This window comes from Salvelinus sp. IW2-2015, unplaced genomic scaffold (assembly GCF_002910315.2).
Source record: "Salvelinus sp. IW2-2015 unplaced genomic scaffold, ASM291031v2 Un_scaffold1754, whole genome shotgun sequence".
Taxonomy (NCBI): domain Eukaryota; kingdom Metazoa; phylum Chordata; class Actinopteri; order Salmoniformes; family Salmonidae; genus Salvelinus; species Salvelinus sp. IW2-2015.
Window position 1 is genome coordinate 111438 of NW_019943135.1, and position 20107 is coordinate 131544.

Below are 20107 nucleotides of genomic sequence, written 5' to 3' on the forward strand. Positions count from 1 at the left end.
TATATAAGTACCATTTACACCAGTCATTTAACCCTGCTTCCTCCTTCGCTACCCTCTTTCCTCCCCGGTTCCCCTCCCTTCTCCTCCCACCCCTCCTCTCCTCCATTCCTTCCTCCCCTGGCGCCGTCCCGGTCCCCCTCTCCTCTCCATCCCACGCCCCTTCTCCTCTCCTCGCTTCTCTCCCTTCTCTCCCATCCTTATTCGCCCCCTCTGCTTCCCCGTTTGCTCCTCTCCTCCCCATCCTCCCTCTCTCTTTTACTCCCCGTCCTCTCTTCCTCTCTCTGCCCTGTCCTCCTCTCGCTCCCGTCCCCGCTCTCCTCGCATCCCGGTCTCTCTCCTCCCCGTTCTCCTCTCCTCTCCTCTCCTGCCCGCCTCTCCTCCCCCGTCCCCCTATACTCCCCGTCCCCTCTCCTGCCCCGCTCCCCTCTCCTATCCTCCCTGTCCCCCATTCCTTTCCTCCCCGTCGCCCCTCTCCCTCCTTCTCCCTCGTCCCGTACCCGTCTCCACCCCGACCCCGTCTTCTCCTAATCCCGCATCCCCTCTCCTCCCCTCTCCTCTCTCCTCCCGTACCGCCTGCCCACTCTCCTCTCTTCCCGTCCCCCTCCGCTCTTCCCGTCCCCTCCCTGCTCCTTCCCGTCCCCGTGCCCCTCTCTCCTCCCCGTCCCGCCGGTTCCGGTCTCCCGTCCCCTCTCCCTCATCCCCATCCCTCTCTCCTCTCCTCCGTGTCCCCCTCTTCTCTCTCCCCATCCCGCTGTCCTCTTCTCTGTCTGTGTATACAGGTGTTCTCTGAAGGACCGTTGTGAGCGTGCAGATGAGCCGTACCGTTTCACTGCTGCTCTCTCTCAGTGTGTGAAGCCACGGTGTACCCAGCAGTGCATTGCACATGCGATGTCAGAGCCCAGCGTGCCAGTGAGTTTAACGCAGACCACACACTCTCCGCACCCAACCCACAAACTCACACACCAACACCAACCAATTAACACACACACACACACACACAACCACACACACACACACACACACACACACACACACACTATCCACCACAACACACACCGAGGACCTAACTCATCTCCTACCACACACACACAGTACTCATCTAAGCTCACCATACCATTTCCTAAAGCCTATTTTCGTGTCAACATCCAGCATGTAGTTAGGTATTCATCTGAAACAGGTTTTTACAAGCTGGAGCTTCCTCAATCTATTCCAGAGTGATAGTGTATTGTAGATGAACACATATGCATAAACATCATCCTCTGTGTCTGATAGTGCACTGTGTGGGTGTATGTGTGTGCATATGCTTCCCTGTGACCAACATTTTGTTTTGTGTGCCAAGATGTGGCGAGTGTGTGTGGGTGTGAAGTATAGTGTACTGAGTAGTGTATAGTAGTAAGTCAACATGGGAGACTGAAACAGACAAGCAGGCCCATCTGTAAGAGCTGCTTTGTCTTTTATTCAGCTCCAGTAATGCATGCAGCACGCACACACACTTCACACACACACTTCCACACACACAATACCACTCTTACGTTGTGCTCTACTTGGAACAGCAGCACTAGGAATACAGACACCAGTCCCTCCGGACGAAGCTCTAAACTGTCTGGTAGTGTTGTCACTATACCAGTACCAGACGATACTAGGACGGAAGGAGGCAAAGAAATCAAAACATGAGCGGGACTTAATTTTTGCAAGATATAATCACATACAGTATGTTTTATAGACCATAGAGTTTAGCCTGCTTCATTTTTTTTTTTCTGCCAAGGACAATCTGGTATCGTGACAACACATAGCCTTTGGGCTTTTCAATGTCTACTTCTACATTTTATTTTTTCATATTCCCAGCAGCAAACAAAGAACCCTACATTTTGTTCCCGCGTCAATATTGTCGCACTGTGTGGTATGAACTGTACCACTTGTTTCAGGCATTACTTATCCCTGTAAACAGGTGAGCCATATAGTTCTACCTCTACAGGGGTGACCATGACCCTAGTTCTACCTCTTAACAGGGTGACATGGCCCTATTTCTATCTCTAACCGGGTGACCATGGCCCTAGTTCTACCTCTATCAGGGGTGACCATGACTCCTAGTCTATCCTCTATCCGGGTGCCATGACCAAGTTCTATCTCGTAACAGGGTGCCATGGCCCTAGTTCTTACCTCTAACAGGGGTGACCATGACGCTTAGTCTACTCTAAGGGGACAATGACCCTAGTTCTCTCTATCAGGGGTGACCATAGACTAGTCTTACTCTAACATGGGTGACCATGTCCCTAATTCTACTCTAACTAGGGGTGACCATGGCCTTAGCTCTACCCTCTAACGGGGTGACAATGGACCCTAGTTCTATATCTAACAGGGGTGGACCATACCTAGTTCTACTTAATAAGGGTGACATGCCTAGTTCTACTCTAACAGGGGACACATACTAGTTTCTACTCTAACAGGGTGCATGGCCTAGTTCTACCTCTACAGGGTGACATGACTAGTACTAATGCCATGCCTGTCTACCCTTTAACCGGATGTGCACATGGCGTTCTAACATGGGCGTGACATGCATAGTTCTAGCTCTAACAGGGGTGACCATGGCCTAGATTCTACGTCTAACTGGGGGTGACCATGATTAGTTCTACCTCTAACCGGGTGTGACCATGGCCTGTTCTACCTCTAAACCGGGTTGGACATGGCCCTAGTTCTACCTCTAACGGGTCTACAGGGGTGACCATGGCCCTAGTTCTACCTCTAACCTGGGACGGTGACCATGGCCCTAGTTCTACCTCTAACCGGGTTGACATAGGCCCTAGTTCTCTCTAACCGCGGAGTCGACGTGCCAGCGGGTGACCATGGCCTAAGTTACTCTATCTTAACCGGGTGACCCATGGCCCTCGTTCTACCTAACCCGGTGCACCGGCCCGTTCTATCTCTGACCGGTGACCATGGCCCTCAGAATTCACCTCTAACAGGGGGACCATGAGCCGCCTAGTTCTACACTCTAACAGGGGTGACCATGGCCCTAGTTCTACTCTATCAGGGTGCCATGGCCTATTCTACCTTAACCGGGGTTACCATGGCCTAGTTCTCATCCTCTAACCGGGGTTGGTCTAGAATCGACCAAGCTAGGGGTGAATGGCTAGTTATTATGCACCATCCTAGTTCTATCTAACCGGTGACACATGGCCCTAGTTCTACCTTAACGAGGATTGACCATGCGCCTAACCCGTTCTACCTCTAACCGGGGTGACCAATCCCTAGTTCTAGGGTGACCATGCTAGACCCTAACCGGGGAGTGACCATGGCCCTAGTTCTACCTCTAACCCGGGTGACCACGGCCCTAGTTCTACCTCTAACCGGGTGACCATGGCCCTAGTTCTACCTCTTATCAGGGGTGACCATGACCGCTAGTTTACCTCTATTAACAGGGCAGTACATGAGATGCCTGAGACACCGACCGGCTGGACATGACCCTGATTTATCTCTACAGGTGACCATGGCCCTAGTTTTACCATCTAACCGGGGTGACCATGGGTTCCTACCGTACCAATGGCCTAGTTCTACCTCTAACCGGGTATGACCATGGCCTAGTTCTACTCTAACCGAGGGGGTGACTCCATGGGCCTAGTCTACCTCTAAACCGGTTGACATGGCCCTAGTTGCTACCTCGTAACCGGGGATCATGGCTAGTTCTACCTCTCACAGCGGGTGACCTGGGCCCTAGTTCTACCTCTAACAGGGGTGCCATGGCCCTGAGTTCTACTGCTAACCGAACGGGGAGCTCGGCGTACAGGTGTCCATTCCCTAGTTCTACACTTCAACGGGTTGACCAGGCCCTAGTTCTACTCTACGGTGACATTGCCTAGTTCATCTCTAACCGGGGTGACCATGGCTCCTAGTTCTACTCTATCAGGGGTGACCATGGACCCTAGTTCTACTCTAACCGGTGACCATGGCCCTGTTCTACATCTAACTCAGGGTGACCATGGCCCTAGTTACTTAACCCGGGTTGCATGGCCCTAGTTTTACCTCTAACAGGGGGTGACATGGCCTAGTTTACCTCTATAACGGTGACCGATGGCCCTAGTTCTACCCTCTAACAGCACGGGTGACCTGCTGTTCACCCTCAGGAGTGACCGTGGCCCTGTCTACACTCTGAACCGGAGTGAGACTGGACATGGACCTAGTTCTACCTCTAACAGGGGGACCATGACCCTAGTCACTCTAACACGGGGTGACCATGGCTGTATTTGTCATTATTAGTGTCTCCCATTAGCTGTTGCCAGCAGCAGCTATCTTCCTGGGGTCAAACACATTAAAGCACTTACATTGCATATAAAACAAAAGATACAACAGTACATCATAAAACAAATTATTTACCACTACATACTCTGCAATGCAAAATATATCTGTTCAGGTTTCTAAACACCACCGTTGCCACCTATAACCTATAGCCAGAGATGACCGATGGCTTTGTTTGCTCACTTTTATCTTTGTCTTGTGCAAACTGAAATGACCCCCCCCCTTTCATTTATGTACAACATGACAGCAACAGCGGTCATGTCAGATCTGAGCATTCCCGTGTGGCAAGGGACAAGTAAGCTTCCATGACAACAAAGCCTATCTCCTCCCGGGCGACAGCAGAGAAAGCAGCAGGTAAAACAATCAATTACCTTTGTGTTAAAACACGATAGCCACCAATTAAGGCAAGAGGATTACGATGACTCTGGCACAAGGACAGACCCACTGCATCACCACTGTCACAGAGAGAGAGGCAGACAGGAGAGGAGAGAAACAGCAAGAGAGGAAAAACTGACTAAAAACAAACAATGCTCACAATAGAAACCTGCCAGCACGTCCTGTACTGTGTGTGTGTGTTTCCCAAGCAGAATAGAGCTAATGAACTTGATAAGGTAGTGAAGGTTGAGAACAATACATTGAACATAAATATAGATCCCTTTCTGCTAATTTTTTGTAATTGAGGGCGTAAGAGAAGAAACCACCATGAAGTCGAAGGGAAGGCAGTAGAAGAGGTCCATACGAGGTTCATGTTAAACAGCGTGTCTTCAAAACCATGTAGTTGTGCTGTTCTGCGCGCTCTCTTTCTCTCTCTCTTTCTCTCTCTCTCTGTCTCTCTCTCTGTCTCTCTCCACTCTCTCTCTCGCTCTTTCTCTCTCTCGTCTCTCTCTCTGTCTCAGTCTCTCTCTCTCTCTCTCTATCTCTCTCTTTCTCTCTCTGTCTCTCTCTCTCTTTCTCTCACTTTCTTCTCTCTTTCTCTCTCTCTCTCTCTGTCTCTCTCTCTCTCTCTCTGTCTCTCTCTCTGTCTCTCTCTCTCTCTCTCTCACTCTTCTCTCTCTCTCTCTCTCTCTCTCTCTCTCTCTTCTTCTCTCTCACACTCTCTCTCTTGCTCTGTCTCACTCTCTCTCTGTCTCTCTCTCTGTCTCAAGTCTCTCTCTTCTCTCTTTCTCTCCCTCCTGATCGCTCTAAGCCCTTGTGGTGTTTAGCGCCAGCAGATAAAACGAAAGGAAAACGTAAAAAACAGCAACGCTCAAAATACACAGCTTGTCGCTCCTGAATGCCACACCTGATAATTACCCAGGCTCCCTCACTTCACTGGCTGGAGAGCAGATTCACGCACCCGGTGTTGCAGAATACATTTATTTATAGGCTGAGCTGCTGAGCTCTCGCTCTAGCCTCTGTCAGCACTTGCACTCCAGAGAGAACGACTTCAAACGCCTTTCTCTCTCTCTCTCTGTGTGTGGGTGTGTATGTGTGTGTGTGTGTGTGTGTGTGTGTGTGTGTGTGTGGTGTGTTTGTGTGTGTGTGTGTGGTGTGTGTGGTGTGTGTGTGTGTGTGGTGTGTGTGTGTGTGTGTGTGTGTGTGTGTGTGTGTGTTTGTGTGTGTGTGTGTGTGTTACATGTGTTTACTTGTGTTTCATGTATCTTTTGTTTCCTATGAATGAAGAGGGAGACAAAAAACACAAATAAATGTGTCTGTTACAGCTGGTTATTAGATAGAGTTTCACCCCACTCTTTAGGATGGTAGTGAAATCAGTAGCAACCAATTATCACAACGTAACAACACATTTTGCATTGCTCTTGTATGGTGGCCCTAAGGGACAAACTAGCTATTCAAATGTAGTGACAGGCAGTACAATGTTAGCACACTGTGTTCACCTGTAGACTGCTGAAGTTTCTGTGCACTGAAATGTGAGGTGTAATGTGTGTTGTTTCTAGTAAGGGTTTAATGTGTGGTTGTTTCTATTGAGGTGTAATGTTGTGGTTGTTCCTATGTGAGGTGTAATGTGTGGTTGTTCCTATGTGAGGTGTAATGTGTGGTTGTTCCTATGTGAGGTGTAATGTGTGGTTGTTCCTATGTGAGGGGTTAATGTGTGGTTGTTTCTATGTGAGGTGTAATGTTGTGGTTGTTTTCTATGTGAGGTGTAATGTGTGGTTGTTTCTATGTGAGGTGTAATGTGTGGTTGTTTCTTAATGTGAGGTGTAATGTGTGGTTGTTTCTATGTGAGGTGTAATGTGTTGTTGTTCTATGTGAGGTGTAATGTGTGGTTGTTTCTATGTGAGGTGTAATGTGTGGTTGTTTCTTATGTGAGGTGTAATGTGTGGTTGTTTCTATGTGAGTGTATTGGTTGTTCTATGGAGGTGTAATGTGTGGGTTGTTTCTTATGTGAGGTGTAATGGGTTGTTGTCTATGTGAGGTATAATGCTGTGGTTGTTTCTATGTGAGGTGTAATGTGTGGTTGTTCTATGTGAGGTTGTAATGTGTTGTTGTTTCTATGTGAGGTGTATGTGTTTTTTCTATGTGAGTGTAATGTGTTGTTGTTCTATGTGAGGTGTAATGTGTGGTTGTTTCTATGTAGGTGTTAATGTGTGGTTGTTTCTATGTGAGGTGTAATGTGTGGTTGTTTTCTATGTGAGGGTGTAATGTGTGGTTGTTTCTATGTGAGGTGTAATGTGTGGTTGTTTCTATGTGAGGTGTAATGTGTGGTTGTTCCTATGTGAGTATAATGTGTGGTTTACACCTCTCTCTATGCAGTTGCTGGTGAAGGTGTCTGATGTCCAGACCTGGCAGCTGGGATCACCTGTTCCTTTGGAAACCTGACAGAGGTGGAGGGACAGGTCAGCGGTAACCAGATCTTCTGTCTGTCCCCCACGCTAAGGATGTTCCCTCATACCTGCTGACCAAGGTAGATACACACATGCACCTGATGTATCTGGCGAAGGAGGCAATCACAATCACCAATGGAAAACAATTATGTTCCTCGATTCCATACTAGCTAGATTCACTTAGATGAACTCCATTAAAGTCAGGTGATAGTTGGCTTTGAGCCATACAGTTGTTACACAGTACAGCAGCGGGCTGTGGCATTACGACCATTATTTCACTTCCTTCTTTTCCTCCCTCTCTCTGCTATTTTATAACCTCCTGTAGAGTCGTGTGTTAATGAGATGTCCGATGTTTCCCTCTGTCCGTCTCCACTCTCTAACACACACATTGGTCTCCATTCACTAATCCCACATCTGGTCCCATCATCGATCCAAACCTCACGTGGTGGGTGGTCCAGGCAGCCTAATGAGCTCCCCCTGCCCACAGACCAGTCCCCCTGGCTGGGGAGTGTTGCTCCACACCAGCCTGGCCTCATTAAGAAACCTGGAGGATGGGTGACCAGGGACCAGGGCCTGTGTCCGGATAGAGCTGCCCACATTACTTGCCCTCACATGGGGCTACACAGCACTGAGGGCAGTGTAGAGGTACTAGAGGTAGGATAGACTGATAATGGGGAGGTAGACAAGGAAGTAGTCAGGGATGGTAAGCTTAGTAAGGGTTGTGTTGAACAAGATGCTGTACATCTTCCTAAGTCTGCGGGTGGTTTTTAACCTTCCAGTCTTGGAATTGTATCAACTCGCTACCCAAGGCTTTTTCTTGGGACATATAGTTAAATGCACTAAAAAGGAACAGTGGGTACATATTGAGATAAAACATGCTCACCCCCAGAATCTTTTTCGCATCTATTTTCTAAGTATAATGCTAAGAACATTAATAACTTCATAGTTAAGAACAGTATAAAATATGGAAGAAAATGAACGTATTCTACAAGAACCAATATCACTCCTTAAAAACACAACCCTATGGTACAGTCTTGGATAACTTCTCACAATTCACTGATAGAATTGGTCTACATGGAAAACTAAAGGCATAGAAACATAAATGACTTGGTAACAGGAAATACATTTATTTCCATGACAGAATTAAAAAGCTATTTTGGACGAAACCAATGTAGATATTTTCTTACTTAAAAGTTTCATATCAAGGCATTTCAGAGTAATCTTTAGGGAACCCCATTTGAGTCAAGAAAATATATTCATATGATATGTAAGATAGGCTCTCTGCAATGTTTTGCATATCTAACGAACAAAATGTAACTAACAATTTTGCGAAAATCCAGTATAAACGAATGTATAGAATTTATTACACAAATCTTACAGCACAACAAGCAGAATCCTGTCTTAGTGTAAAACTACAGTGACTCAATAACCCATGCCTTCTGGAATGCTACAGTGAGTGAGAAAAGTATTTGATCCCATGCTGATTTTGTACGTTTGCCCGCTGCAAAGAAGTGATCAGTCTTATAATTTTAATGGTAGGTTTATTTGAACAGTGAGAGACAGAATAACATTTTAAAAAATCCAGAAAAACGCATGTCAAAAATATTATAAATTGATTTGCATTTTAATGAGGGAAATAAGTATTGACCCTCTGCAAAACATGACTTAGTACTTGGTGGCAAAACCCTTGTTGGCAATCACAGAGGTCAGACGTTTCTTGTAGTTGGCCACCAGGTTTGCACACATCTCAGGAGGGATTTTGTGCCACTCCTCTTTGCAGATCTTCTCAAGTCATTAAGGTTCGAGGCTGACGTTTGGCAACTCAAACTTCAGCTCCCTCCACAGATTTTCTATGGGATTAAGGTCTGGAGACTGCTAGGCCACTCCAGGACCTTTAATGTCTTCTTCTTGAGCCACTCCTTTGTTGCCTTGACCGTGAGTTTTGGGTCATTGTCATGCTGGAATACCCATCCATGACATTGTCAATGCCCTGGCTGAGGGAAGGAGGTTCTCACCAAGATTTGACGGTACATGGCCCGTCCATTGTCCCTTTGATGCGGTGAAGTTGTCCTGTCCCTTAGCAGAAAAAACACCAAAGCATAATGTTTCCACCTCCATGTTTGTACGTTGGGGATGGTGTTCTTGGGGTCATAAGCAGCATTCCTCCTCTCCAAACACGGCGAGTTGAGTTGATGCCAAAGAGCTCCATTTTGGTCTCATCTGACCACAACACTTTCACCCAGTTGTCTCTGAATCATTCAGATGTTCATTGGCAACTTCAGACGGGCATGTTATGTGCTTTCTTGAGCAGGGGGACCTTGCGGGCGCTGCAGGATTTCAGTCTTCACGGCGTAGTGTGTTACCAATTGTTTTCTTGTGACTATGGTCCAGCTGCCTTGAGATCATTGACAAGATCCTCCATGTAGTTCTGGGCTGATTCCTCACCGTTCTCATGATCATTGCAACTCCACGAGGTGAGAACTTGCATGGAGCCCAGGCCGAGGGAGATTGACAGTTCTTTTGTGTTTCTTCCATTTGCGAATTATCGCACCAACTGTTGTCACCTTCTCACAAGCTGCTTGCCGATGGTCTTTGTAGCCATTCCAGCCTTGTGTATGACTACAATCTTGTCCTGACATCCTTGGAGAGCTCTTTGGTCTTGGTGGAGAGTTTGGAATCTGATTGATTGATTGCTTCTGTGACAGGTGTCTTTTATACAGGTAAAAACTGAGATTAGGAGCACTCCCTTTAAGAGTGTGCTCCTAATCTCAGCTCGTTACCTGTATAAAGACACCTGGGAGCCAGAAATCTTTCTGATTGAGAGGGGGTCAAATACTTATTTCCCTTCATTAAAATGCAAATCAATTTATAAAATTTTTGACATACATTTTTCTGGATATTGTTGTTATTCTGGCTCTCACTGTTTCAAATAAAACCTACATTAAAATTATAGACTGATAATTTCTTTGTCAGTGGGCAAACGTACAAATCAGCAGGTGATCAAATACTTTTTTTCCCTCACTGTATATAGTCCAAAAGTTATGGGCAGAGTGTCAGGGAAATTGCACGATTATTGTTATAATGCTTGTATTGCATTTATATTGGTTGTTTTATTCGACAGAATAGAGTTTCTTGTTAACTATTGTGTGTGTGTGTGTTCTATTGAGGATGGCTCTATAGATAACACTGACAGAGGAGATTTACGATGTCTTTGGGTGTAAAACCTAAAGAGTATCCAGAGAACATGAGTTAATGTTTCTGCTCTATACGTTACCAGGAAGAGATGGTTCCAGTTTGAGAGTCTTAACCTTGTGAACATTCTATGTATCTTGTTGTTCGTTCATGTAGGTTGAAAGGGGTGTATCTTGGCTATAAAAGACCTTTGTACTTTTGTTTTATCACTCTCAATGGATCATTAGAAATGGTGAATCTTGGAAAGTCATTGCTATTGCAAAGCTCTTATTATTAAAGATGTAGTTTAAGTATATCTCTGACTTGTGTGATAAGTTTGGTCTCTCCTTATTTTATAGTGAAGAAATGAACCACCACTCAAGAGTTAGAAAGTTGGCTGATAGAAGTATTACAATGTAAAATGTACTGTTAACCTGTCTGTCTGCATACTTCCAGACATGGCATATGGGGGGTGTAGTGAGATACCAATGGGTTGGACGATACTTTTCTCGTCAATCATCTTGAAAAACGTTTTACTTACAAAATATTAAATTTCAATCCTCCATCGTTGCACAATGAAATGTCAAGTTATTTATTATCTAAAATGTTGTAAAGGTGTGGCTGGGCGACAGAGAGATCACAAAATCGTTGCAGTTTGAGGCTGTAGTGACGCAGTGGTCTAAGACACTCCATCTCAGTGTTAGATATCACGTGCGCAGTAGGTACTAGTTCAATTCTCATGGCTGCATCAAATCCGGCTAAGTTGCTGATGTGTTATTGGGATTCCAGTCCAGTAGAGGGCGCACATAATTGACCCCAGCATCGTCCAGGTTTGGGGCTGGCGGGTAGGTCGTCAATTGGTAAATAAGAATGTAGTTGTTTGCCTAGTTAATAAGGTTAAATTAAAAATACAAAGTAAATGCTGATATGTGCTAGAGCAGGGCTGAGAGGTTGTTGACGAGATGGAGTGCGTGTGAGCAGGTGGGTCTGGAGTCAGGGTGGTTAGTTTGTGAGGTGGTGTATGAGCAAGGTGCGGTGCGGGCTAGGTGGTGCGTGACTGCGAGATGCAGAGTGTGAGAGTGGTCTAGCAGGGTGGTGTAGTTGAATTGGAGTGATGGAGGTTGTCTGAGCAGGTGGGTCTGGCAGGTGGTGTGTAGTTTGATGGGAGATGGGGGTGATGGCAAGGTTGGGTCTGAGTCAGGTGGTGTAGTTGTATGGGATGGGGTGTCGTGAGCATGAGTGGGTGAAGCAGGGTGGTGCTATTCATAGGAGCGTGATGGGGGTGTGAGCAGGTGTGGTCTGACAGTGGTGGTGTGTAGTTGATGGAGAGTGGGTGGACAGTTGTCTGAGACTAGAGGTAGCCAATGTAGTTGATTGAGAGGGCTTGTGTGTTGAGCAAGGTGGGTCTGAGCAGGGTGGCTCGTAGTTTGATGGGAATGGGGTTCGTGTGAGCAGGTGCGGTCTGAGCCAGGGTGGGTGTAGTTTGTGGACGATGGGGCGCTGAGCAGGTGGGTTCTGAGCATGTGGGTAGTTACTGAGATGGGTGAGGGTGTCATGAGGGTGCGATTTGAGGGATGGTTGTCAGCAGGTGGGTCTGGAGGTGTTGTTGATGGAGATGGTGGTAGTGGGCAGGTGGGGTCTGAGCAGGGTGGCTGGTTGATGTGAGGGTGTGAGATGTGGGTTGCAGGTGGAGTGATGCCGCTGCGTTGTAGGGTCTGAGCAGGTGTAGGTGTGTAGCTGTATGGAGAGTGATGTGAGCGTCGGTTGAGCAGGGTGGGTCAGTGAAGCCTGAGAGGGGGGTGAGCAGTGTTGAGTAGGTGTGTAGTTATGAGAGATGGGCGCGTGTGAGCAGCGTGCCCGGTCTTGGAGCAGTGGTGTCGTTTGTGTAGTTGATGGAGCAGTGGGGGTTGAGCAGGTGGGTCTGGTCAGGGTGGTTGTAGTTGAATGGAGCATGGGGGTGACTGCCAGACAATCGTACGGTGGGTCTGGCAGGGTGGTGTTAGGTTGATGGGTATTGGGGGTGTGAGAGGTGGGTCTGAGCAGGGTGGGTAGTTGACATGGTAGATGGGGTGTGAGCAGGTGGGGGTTGAGCAGGAGGGTGTTGTAGTTGATGGAGATGGGGTGTGAGCTAGGTGGGGTCTGAGCAGGGTTGGTGTAGTTTGATGGAGATGGTTGAAATCTTGGTGAGCAGGTGGGTCTAGCAGCGCGTGGTGTAGTTGTATGGAGATGGTGGGTGTGAGCAGGTGGGTCTGAGCGGGTGTGTAGTTGATGGGAATGGGGGTGTGAGCAGGTGGGTCTGAGCAGGGTGGGTGTAGTTGTGGGATTGGTGTAGAGCAGTGGGTTCTGGCAGGGTGTGTAGTTGAGTGTGGAAGCATGGGGGGTGTGACGCAGGTGGGTCTGGCGGGTGGTGAGTTGATGGGCAGGGGTGGAGCAGCGGGGTTGGGCAGGGGATGGTTGTAGTTGATGGAGATGGGGGTGTGGCGGTGGGTCTGAGGCAGGGTGGTGTACGTTTTGATTGGAGAGCATGGTGGTCTGTAGTGATGGGAGCAGTGGGGTCTGAGGCAGGGTGGTGTAGTTGATGGAGATCAGTGTGGGTTGAGGCAGGTGGGTGGGATGAAGGGGTCTGAGGCAGGGTGGTGTAGTTGATGGAGAGGCGGTGGGTCTGAGCAGGTGCTGTAGTGGGAGGAGAGCAGGTGGGTCTGAGCAGGGGGTGTAAGTTGATAGGAGAGCAGGTGAATCCGTTGTGTGTGACGAAGGTAGGGTCTGGGCAGGGTGTGTGGTGTAGGTGTTCGGGCCTGCGTGTAGTCGGTGGCGGCGTGGCTCGGGCAGGGTGGTGTGATAGTTGATGGGATGGGAGCAGGTGGTCTGGAGCAGGCGGTGGTGTAGTCTGATGGAAGCAGGTGGTCTTGGGCAGGGTGTGTAGTTGTGTGGAGAGCAGGTGGGGTCTGAGGCGAGGGTGTGTAGTTGATGGAGAGCAGGTGGGTCTGGGCAGGGTTGTGTAGTTTCGATGGAGAGCAGGTGGGTCTTGGCGCAGGATGTGGTGTAGTGTTGTATGGAGAGCATGTGGCGTCTGAGCAGAAGATAGATAGATAGATAAGATAGAGAGAGCAGGTGGGTCTGAGGCAGATCGGTGGCCACGTGTGTAGTTGATGGAAGAGGGCAGGTGTGTGGGTGCTGGGCTCAGGGTCGGTGTGTTTGATGTGAGAGCAGGTGGGTACTGTGGTGCTAGTGGATACCAAAGATGGTGGAGTCGATAGTGATGAAAAATGATGGCTGAGATAGGTGGGTTCTGTGTGCGAGCCATGGTGGACCTGGCAGCTGGGATCACCTGTTCCTTTGGAAACCTGACAGAGGTGGAGGGACAGGTCAGCGGTAACCAGATCTTCTGTCTGTCCCCCACCGCTAAGGATGTTCCTCTCATACCTGCTGACCAAGGTAGATACACACATGCACCTGATGTATCTGGCGAAGGAGGCAATCACAATCACCAATGGAAAACAATTATGTTCCTCGATTCCATACTAGCTAGATTCACTTAGATGAACTCCCATTAAAGTCAAGGTGATAGTTGGCTTTGAGCCATACAGTTGTACACAGTACAGCAGCGGGCTGTGGCATTACGACCATTATTTCACTTCCTTCTTTTCCTCCCTCTCTCTGCTATTTATAACCTCCTGTAGAGTCGTGTGTTAATGAGATGTCCGATGTTCCCTCTGTCCGTCTCCACTCTCTAACACACACATTGGTCTCCATTCACTAATCCCACATCTGGTCCCATCATCGATCCAAACCCTCACGTGGGTGGTGGTCCAGYCAGCCTAATGAGCTCCCCCTGCCCACAGACCAGTCCCCCTGGCTGGGGAGTGTGCTCCACACCAGCCCTGGCCTCATTAAGAAACCTGGAGGATGGGTGACCAGGGACCAGGGCCTGTGTCCGGATAGAGCTGCCCACATTACTGCCCTCACATGGGGCTAACACAGCACTGAGGGCAGTGTAGAGGTACAGGGTAGGATAGACTGATAATGGGGAGGTAGACAAGGAGTAGCTCAGGGATGGTAAGCTAGTAAGGGTTGTGTTGAACAAGATGCTGTACATCTTCCTAAGTCTGCGGGTGGTTTTAACCTTCCAGTCTTGGAATTGTATCAACTCGCTACCCAAGGCTTTTTCTTGGGACATATAGTTAAATGCACTAAAAAGGAACAGTGGGTACATATTGAAGATAAACATGCTCACCCCCAGAATCTTTTTCCGCATCTATTTTCTAAGTATAATGCTAAGAACATTAATAACTTCATAGTTAAGAACAGTATAACAATATGGAAGAAAATGAAACGTATTCTACAAGAACCAATATCAACTCCTTAAAAACAAACCCCTATGGTACAGTCTTGGATAACTTCTCACAATTCACTGATAGAATTGGTCTACATGGAAAACTAAAGGCATAGAAACATAAAGACTTGGTAACAGGAAGATACATTTATTTCCATGACAGAATTAAAAAGCTATTTTGGACGAACCAATGTAGATATTTTCATTATATAAAAGTTTCATATCAGGCATTTCAGAGTAATCTTTAGGGAACCCCATTGAGTCAGAAAATATATTCATATGATATGTTAAGATAGGCCTCTGCATGTTTGCATATCTACACGAAACAATGTAACTAACAATTTTGCGAAAATCCAGTATAAACGAATGTATAGAATTTATTACACAAATCTTACAGCAACAAGCAGAATCCTGTCTTAGGTGTAAAAACCAGTGACTCATAACCCATGCTTCTGGGAATGCTACAGTGAGTGAAAAAAGTATTTGATCCCATGCTGATTTTGTCGTTTGCCCGCTGAAAAAGAAGTGATCAGTCTATAATTTTTAATGGTAGGTTTATTTTGAACAGTGAGAGCAGAATAACATTTTAAAAAATCCAGAAAAACGCATGTCAAAAAATATTATAAATTGATTTGCATTTTAATGAGGGAAATAAGTATTTGACCCTCTGCAAAACATGACTTAGTAACTTGGTGGCAAAACCTTGTTGGACATCACAGAGGTCAGACGTTTCTTGTAGTTGGCCACAGGTTTTGCCACACATCTACAGGAGGGATTTGTCGCCACTCCTCTTTGCAGATCTTCTCAAGTCATTAAGGTTTCGAGGCTGACGTTTGGCAACTCAAACTTCAGCTCCCTCCACAGATTTCTATGGGATAAGGTCTGGAGACTGGCTAGGCCATCCAGACCTTTAATGTCTTCTTTTGAGCCACTCCTTTGTTGCCTTGACGTGAGTTTTGGGTCATATGTCATGCTGGATACCATCCATGACATTGTCAATGCCTGGCTGAGGGAAGGAGGTTCTCACCCAAGATTTGACGGTACATGGCCCGTCCATTGTCCTTTGATGCGGTGAAGTTGTCCTGTCCTTAGCAGAACAAACACCAAAGCATAATGTTTCCACCTCCATGTTTGACGTTGGGGGATGGTGTTCTTGGGGTCATAAGCAGCATTCTCCTCCCAACACGGCGAGTTGAGTTGATGCCAAAGAGCTCCATTTTGGCTCATGCCACAACACTTTCACCCAGTTGTCTCTGAATCATTCAGATGTTCATTGGCAATTCAGACGGGCATGTATATTGCTTTCTTAGCAGGGGGACCTTGCGGGCGCTGCAGATTCAGTCTTCACGGCGTAGTGTGTTACCAATTGTTTTCTTGGTGATATGGTCCAGCTGCCTTGAGATCATTGACAAGATCCTCCATGTAGTTTGGGCTGATTCTCACGTTTCTCATGATATTGCAACTCCACGAGGTGAGAACTTGCATGGAGCCCACGGCCGAGGGAGTTGACGTTTCTTTGTGTTTCTTCCATTTGCGAATTATCGCACCAACTGTTGTCACCTTCTCACCAAGCTGCTTGCCGATGGTCTTGTAGCCCATTCCAGCCTTGTGTATGACTACAATCTTGTCCCTGACATCCTTGGAGAGCTCTTTGGTCTTGGTGGAGAGTTTGGAATCTGATTGATTGATTGCTTCTGTGGACAGGTGTCTTTTATACAGGTAACAAACTGAGATTAGGAGCACTCCCTTTAAGAGTGTGCTCCTAATCTCAGCTCGTTACCTGTATAAAAGACACCTGGGAGCCAGAAATCTTTCTGATTGAGAGGGGGTCAAATACTTATTTCCCTCATTAAAATGCAAATCAATTTATAAKATTTTTGACATACATTTTTCTGGATATTTTTGTTGTTATTCTGGCTCTCACTGTTCAAATAAACCTACCATTAAAATTATAGACWGATKATTTCTTTGTCAGTGGGCAAACGTACAAAATCAGCAGGTGATCAAATACTTTTTTTCCCTCACTGTATATAGTCCAAAAGTTATGGGCAGAGTGTCAGGGAAATTGCACGATTATGTTATAATGCTTGTATTGCATTATAATGGTTGTTTTATTCGACAGAATAGAGTATTCTGTTAACTATTGTGTGTGTGTGTGTTCTACTGAGGATGGGCCTCTATGAGATAACACTGACAGAGGAGATTTACGATGTCTTTGGGTGATAAAACCTAAAGAGTATTCCAGAGAACATGAGTTAATGTTTCTGCTCTATACCGTACCAGGAAGAGATGGTTCCAGTTTGGAGTCTTAACCTTGTGAACATTCTATGTATCTGTTGTTCGTCATGTAGGTTGAAAGGGGTGTATCTTGGCTATAAAAGACCTTTGTACTTTTGTTTTATCACTCTCAARGGATCATTAGAAATGGTGAATCGTTGAAAGTCATTGCTATTGCAAAGCTCTTATTATTAAAGATGTAGTTTAAGTATATCTCTGACTTGTGTGATAAGTTTGTCTCTCCTTATTTTATAGTGAAGAAATGAACCACCACAAGAGTTAGAAAGTTGGCTGATAGAAGTATTACAATGTAAATGTACTGTTAACCTGTCTGTCTGCATACTTCCAGACATGGCATATGGGGGTGTAGTGAGATACCCAATGGGTTGGACGATACTTTTCTCGTCAATCATCTTGAAAAAACGTATACTTACAAACTATAAATATTAAATAATTCAATCCTCCATCGTCTAGCACAATGAAATGTTCAAGTTATTATTTACTTCTAAAAATTTGAGTACGAATGTGTGGGGCTCAGTGGCGTGACACGATGAGAATTCATCCAAAATGGCGTATGCAGTTTTGAGGTCTGTGATGACGACAAGTGGGGTCTAAGACACTCCATCTCAGTGTTATAGAGCTATGCACGCTGCGCACAAGGCTCACTAGTTCAATCTTCAGTGCTGCATCAAATCCGGCTAGAGTATGCCTGATGTGTTATTGGGGATTCCAAGTCCAGTAGAGAGGCAGCACATAATTGGACCCGCCATGTCCAGGTTTGGCTTGAGGGTAAGGCTCTTTCAATTGGATAAATAAGAATGTGTTGTTTGCCTAGTTAATAAAGGTTAAATAAAAAAAATACAAAGGTAAGATATTTGCTAGGAAGTGCAATGGGGGTGTGGCATAGGTGGGTCTGTGAGTCCAAGGGTGGTGTAGTTGGTAGTGGGTAGATGAGAAGGTCGTGCAGCTAGGGTGGCTGCGTACTGCGGACAGAGTGGGTGGTTAGGGTGTGAGTAGTTGAATTGGAGGAGGCAGGTTGGGTCATGAGCAGGTGGGGTCTGGGCAGGGTGGTGTGTAGTTTGGATGGGAGTATGGGGGTGAGGGGTGGGTTCTGAGTCAGGGTTGGTGAGTTGTTGGTGTATTGGGTGGTCGTGAGCAGAGTGGGTGATCATTGGTGGTTGTTCTCATATCCCACTAGTTGAGCGTGATGGGGGTGTGAGTCAGCGTGTGGTCTGGGCAGTGGTGGTGTTAGTTGATGGAGAAGTTGGGTAGGACAACTTCTGAGATCTAGGGTCAGCCAATTAGGATTAAGTGCTGCCCTTGTGTGTTGTAGCAGGTGGGTCTGAGCAGGGTGGGCTCAGGTAGTTTGATGGAGAATGGGGTTCGTGGAGCAGGTTGCGGTCTGAAGCCCAGAGGTGGGTGTAAGTTAGATGGAGATGGGGCGCTCGCAGCAGGTGGCGTCTGAGCAGGGTAGTTCACTAGTCGATTTGGGGATTTTCAAAGGTAGGCTGTAAGTTGATGGAGATGGCTGTTGTATTGGAGCAGGCTGTGGGTCTGAGCAGGGTGGCTGTATGCTGATGGAGATGGGGTGTGAGAGCCGCGCTGGGTCTGAGCAGGGTGTAGGTGTCTAGCTTGTAGGAGAGATGGAGGCGTCGTGAGCAGGGTGGGTCTGAAGCCTAGAGGGGTGGCTTGTAGTGTTGTATAGAGAAGATGGGCGCGTGTGAGCAGCTCCGCCCGGTCTTGGGGCAGGGTGGTGTCGTTTTGATGTAGTTGATGGAGACAGGTGCGGGGTCTGAGCACGGTGCGGTCTGGGTCGAGGGTTGGTCTGTAGTTGATGGAGCAATGGGGGTGAACATGCCACGACAATCGTGAGCGGTGGGTCTGAGCAGGGTTAGCAGTGTTGGTGTGGTTATTGAGACAGGGTCATGAGCATGGGTCTACAGGGTGTAGTGTGGTATGGGTAGTGAGCAGGTGCGGTCTGAGCAAGGGGTGTGTAGTTGATGGAGAGGTGTGAGCGGTGTCTGAGCAGGGTTGGTGTAGGTTATGGAGATGGTTCGTATAATCACTTATTGGTGAGCCAGGTGGGTCTAGCAGCGCGTGGTGTAGTTGTATGGAGATGGTGGGTGTGAGCAGGTGGGTCTGAGCAGGGTGGTGTAGTTTGATGGGATGGGGGTGTGAGCAGGTGGGTCTACAGGGTGGTGTAGTTGATGGAGATGGGGTGTGGAGCAGTGGTTCTGGCAGGGTGGTGTAGTTGACAAGTGTGGTAGCAGGGGGTGTGGCAGGTGTGGTTATGAGTGCAGTGGGCTAAGGGTGAGTTGATGAGCATGGGGTGTGAGCAGGGTGGGTTGAGCAGGGGTGGAGTGTTGTATTGATGGAGATGGGGGTGGCGTGAGCAGGTGGAGTTGATGGGAGGGGTGGTGGCTACAGGAGTGGGATGATGGCGATGGTTGAGCAGGGTGGTCTGAGAGTGGTGTAGTTGTGGAGATGGGTGTGTGAGGCAGGTGGGGGTGGGGTCTGAGCAGGGTGGTGTAGTTGATGGAGATGGGGGACAGGTGGGTCTGAGCAGGTGGCCTGTAGTTGGGAGAGAGCAGGGGGTCTGAGCAGGGGGTGTAGTTGATAGGAGATGGGGAACACCTTTGCTGTGACAGGTAGGGTCTGGGCAGCGGTGGTGTATGTTCGCCGCTGGAGAGCCCGGCGCTCGGCGCGCGCGCGCTCCGCCGGCAGGGTGGTGTGAATAGTTGATGGAGATGGGTGTGGAAGCAGGTGGTCTGGAGCAGGCGGTGGTGTAGTCTGATGGAAGCAGGTGGTCTTGGGCAGGGTGTGTAGTTGTGTGGAGAGCAGGTGGGGTCTGAGGCGAGGGTGTGTAGTTGATGGAGAGCAGGTGGGTCTGGGCAGGGTTGTGTAGTTTCGATGGAGAGCAGGTGGGTCTTGGCGCAGGATGTGGTGTAGTGTTGTATGGAGAGCATGTGGCGTCTGAGCAGAAGATAGATAGATAGATAAGATAGAGAGAGCAGGTGGGTCTGAGGCAGATCGGTGGCCACGTGTGTAGTTGATGGAAGAGGGCAGGTGTGTGGGTGCTGGGCTCAGGGTCGGTGTGTTTGATGTGAGAGCAGGTGGGTACTGTGGTGCTAGTGGATACCAAAGATGGTGGAGTCGATAGTGATGAAAAATGATGGCTGAGATAGGTGGGTTCTGTGTGCGAGCCATGGTG

The 20107-nt window shown here is 47.6% G+C and overlaps 2 protein-coding genes and 1 long non-coding RNA gene across 3 annotated transcripts in view; 2 read left to right on the forward strand and 1 right to left on the reverse strand.

Moving 5' to 3' along the window:
* The window catches only part of LOC139024658 (uncharacterized), a 34741-nt gene extending 27546 nt beyond the window's left edge, over positions 1–7195 (forward strand). Inside the window, exons 2-3 of the long non-coding RNA XR_011475988.1 lie at positions 780–909; positions 7045–7195. This is a non-coding gene — a long non-coding RNA (uncharacterized lncRNA). The remainder of the gene's footprint in view (positions 1–779; positions 910–7044) is intronic.
* Positions 7196–11867: 4672 nt separating this feature from the next.
* LOC139024660 (uncharacterized) lies at positions 11868–13349 on the reverse strand. The gene has a single exon (XM_070439549.1). The coding sequence runs from the start codon at positions 13347–13349 to the stop codon at positions 11868–11870; it is 1482 nt and encodes a 493-aa protein (XP_070295650.1).
* A 239-nt stretch (positions 13350–13588) lies between these two features.
* LOC112071875 (plexin-A2-like) overlaps positions 13589–20107 on the forward strand; it is a 30773-nt gene continuing 24254 nt past the window's right edge. Inside the window, exon 1 of the mRNA XM_024139307.1 lies at positions 13589–13721. Within this exon, the coding sequence (XP_023995075.1) occupies positions 13589–13721 (133 nt within the window). The remainder of the gene's footprint in view (positions 13722–20107) is intronic.

What these genes read in the sequence shown, in the direction of transcription:
- LOC139024660 (XM_070439549.1), bottom strand. Translation starts at nt 13,349, where the DNA reads ATGCTCTCCATACAACACTACACCACATCCTGCGCCAAGACCCACCTG.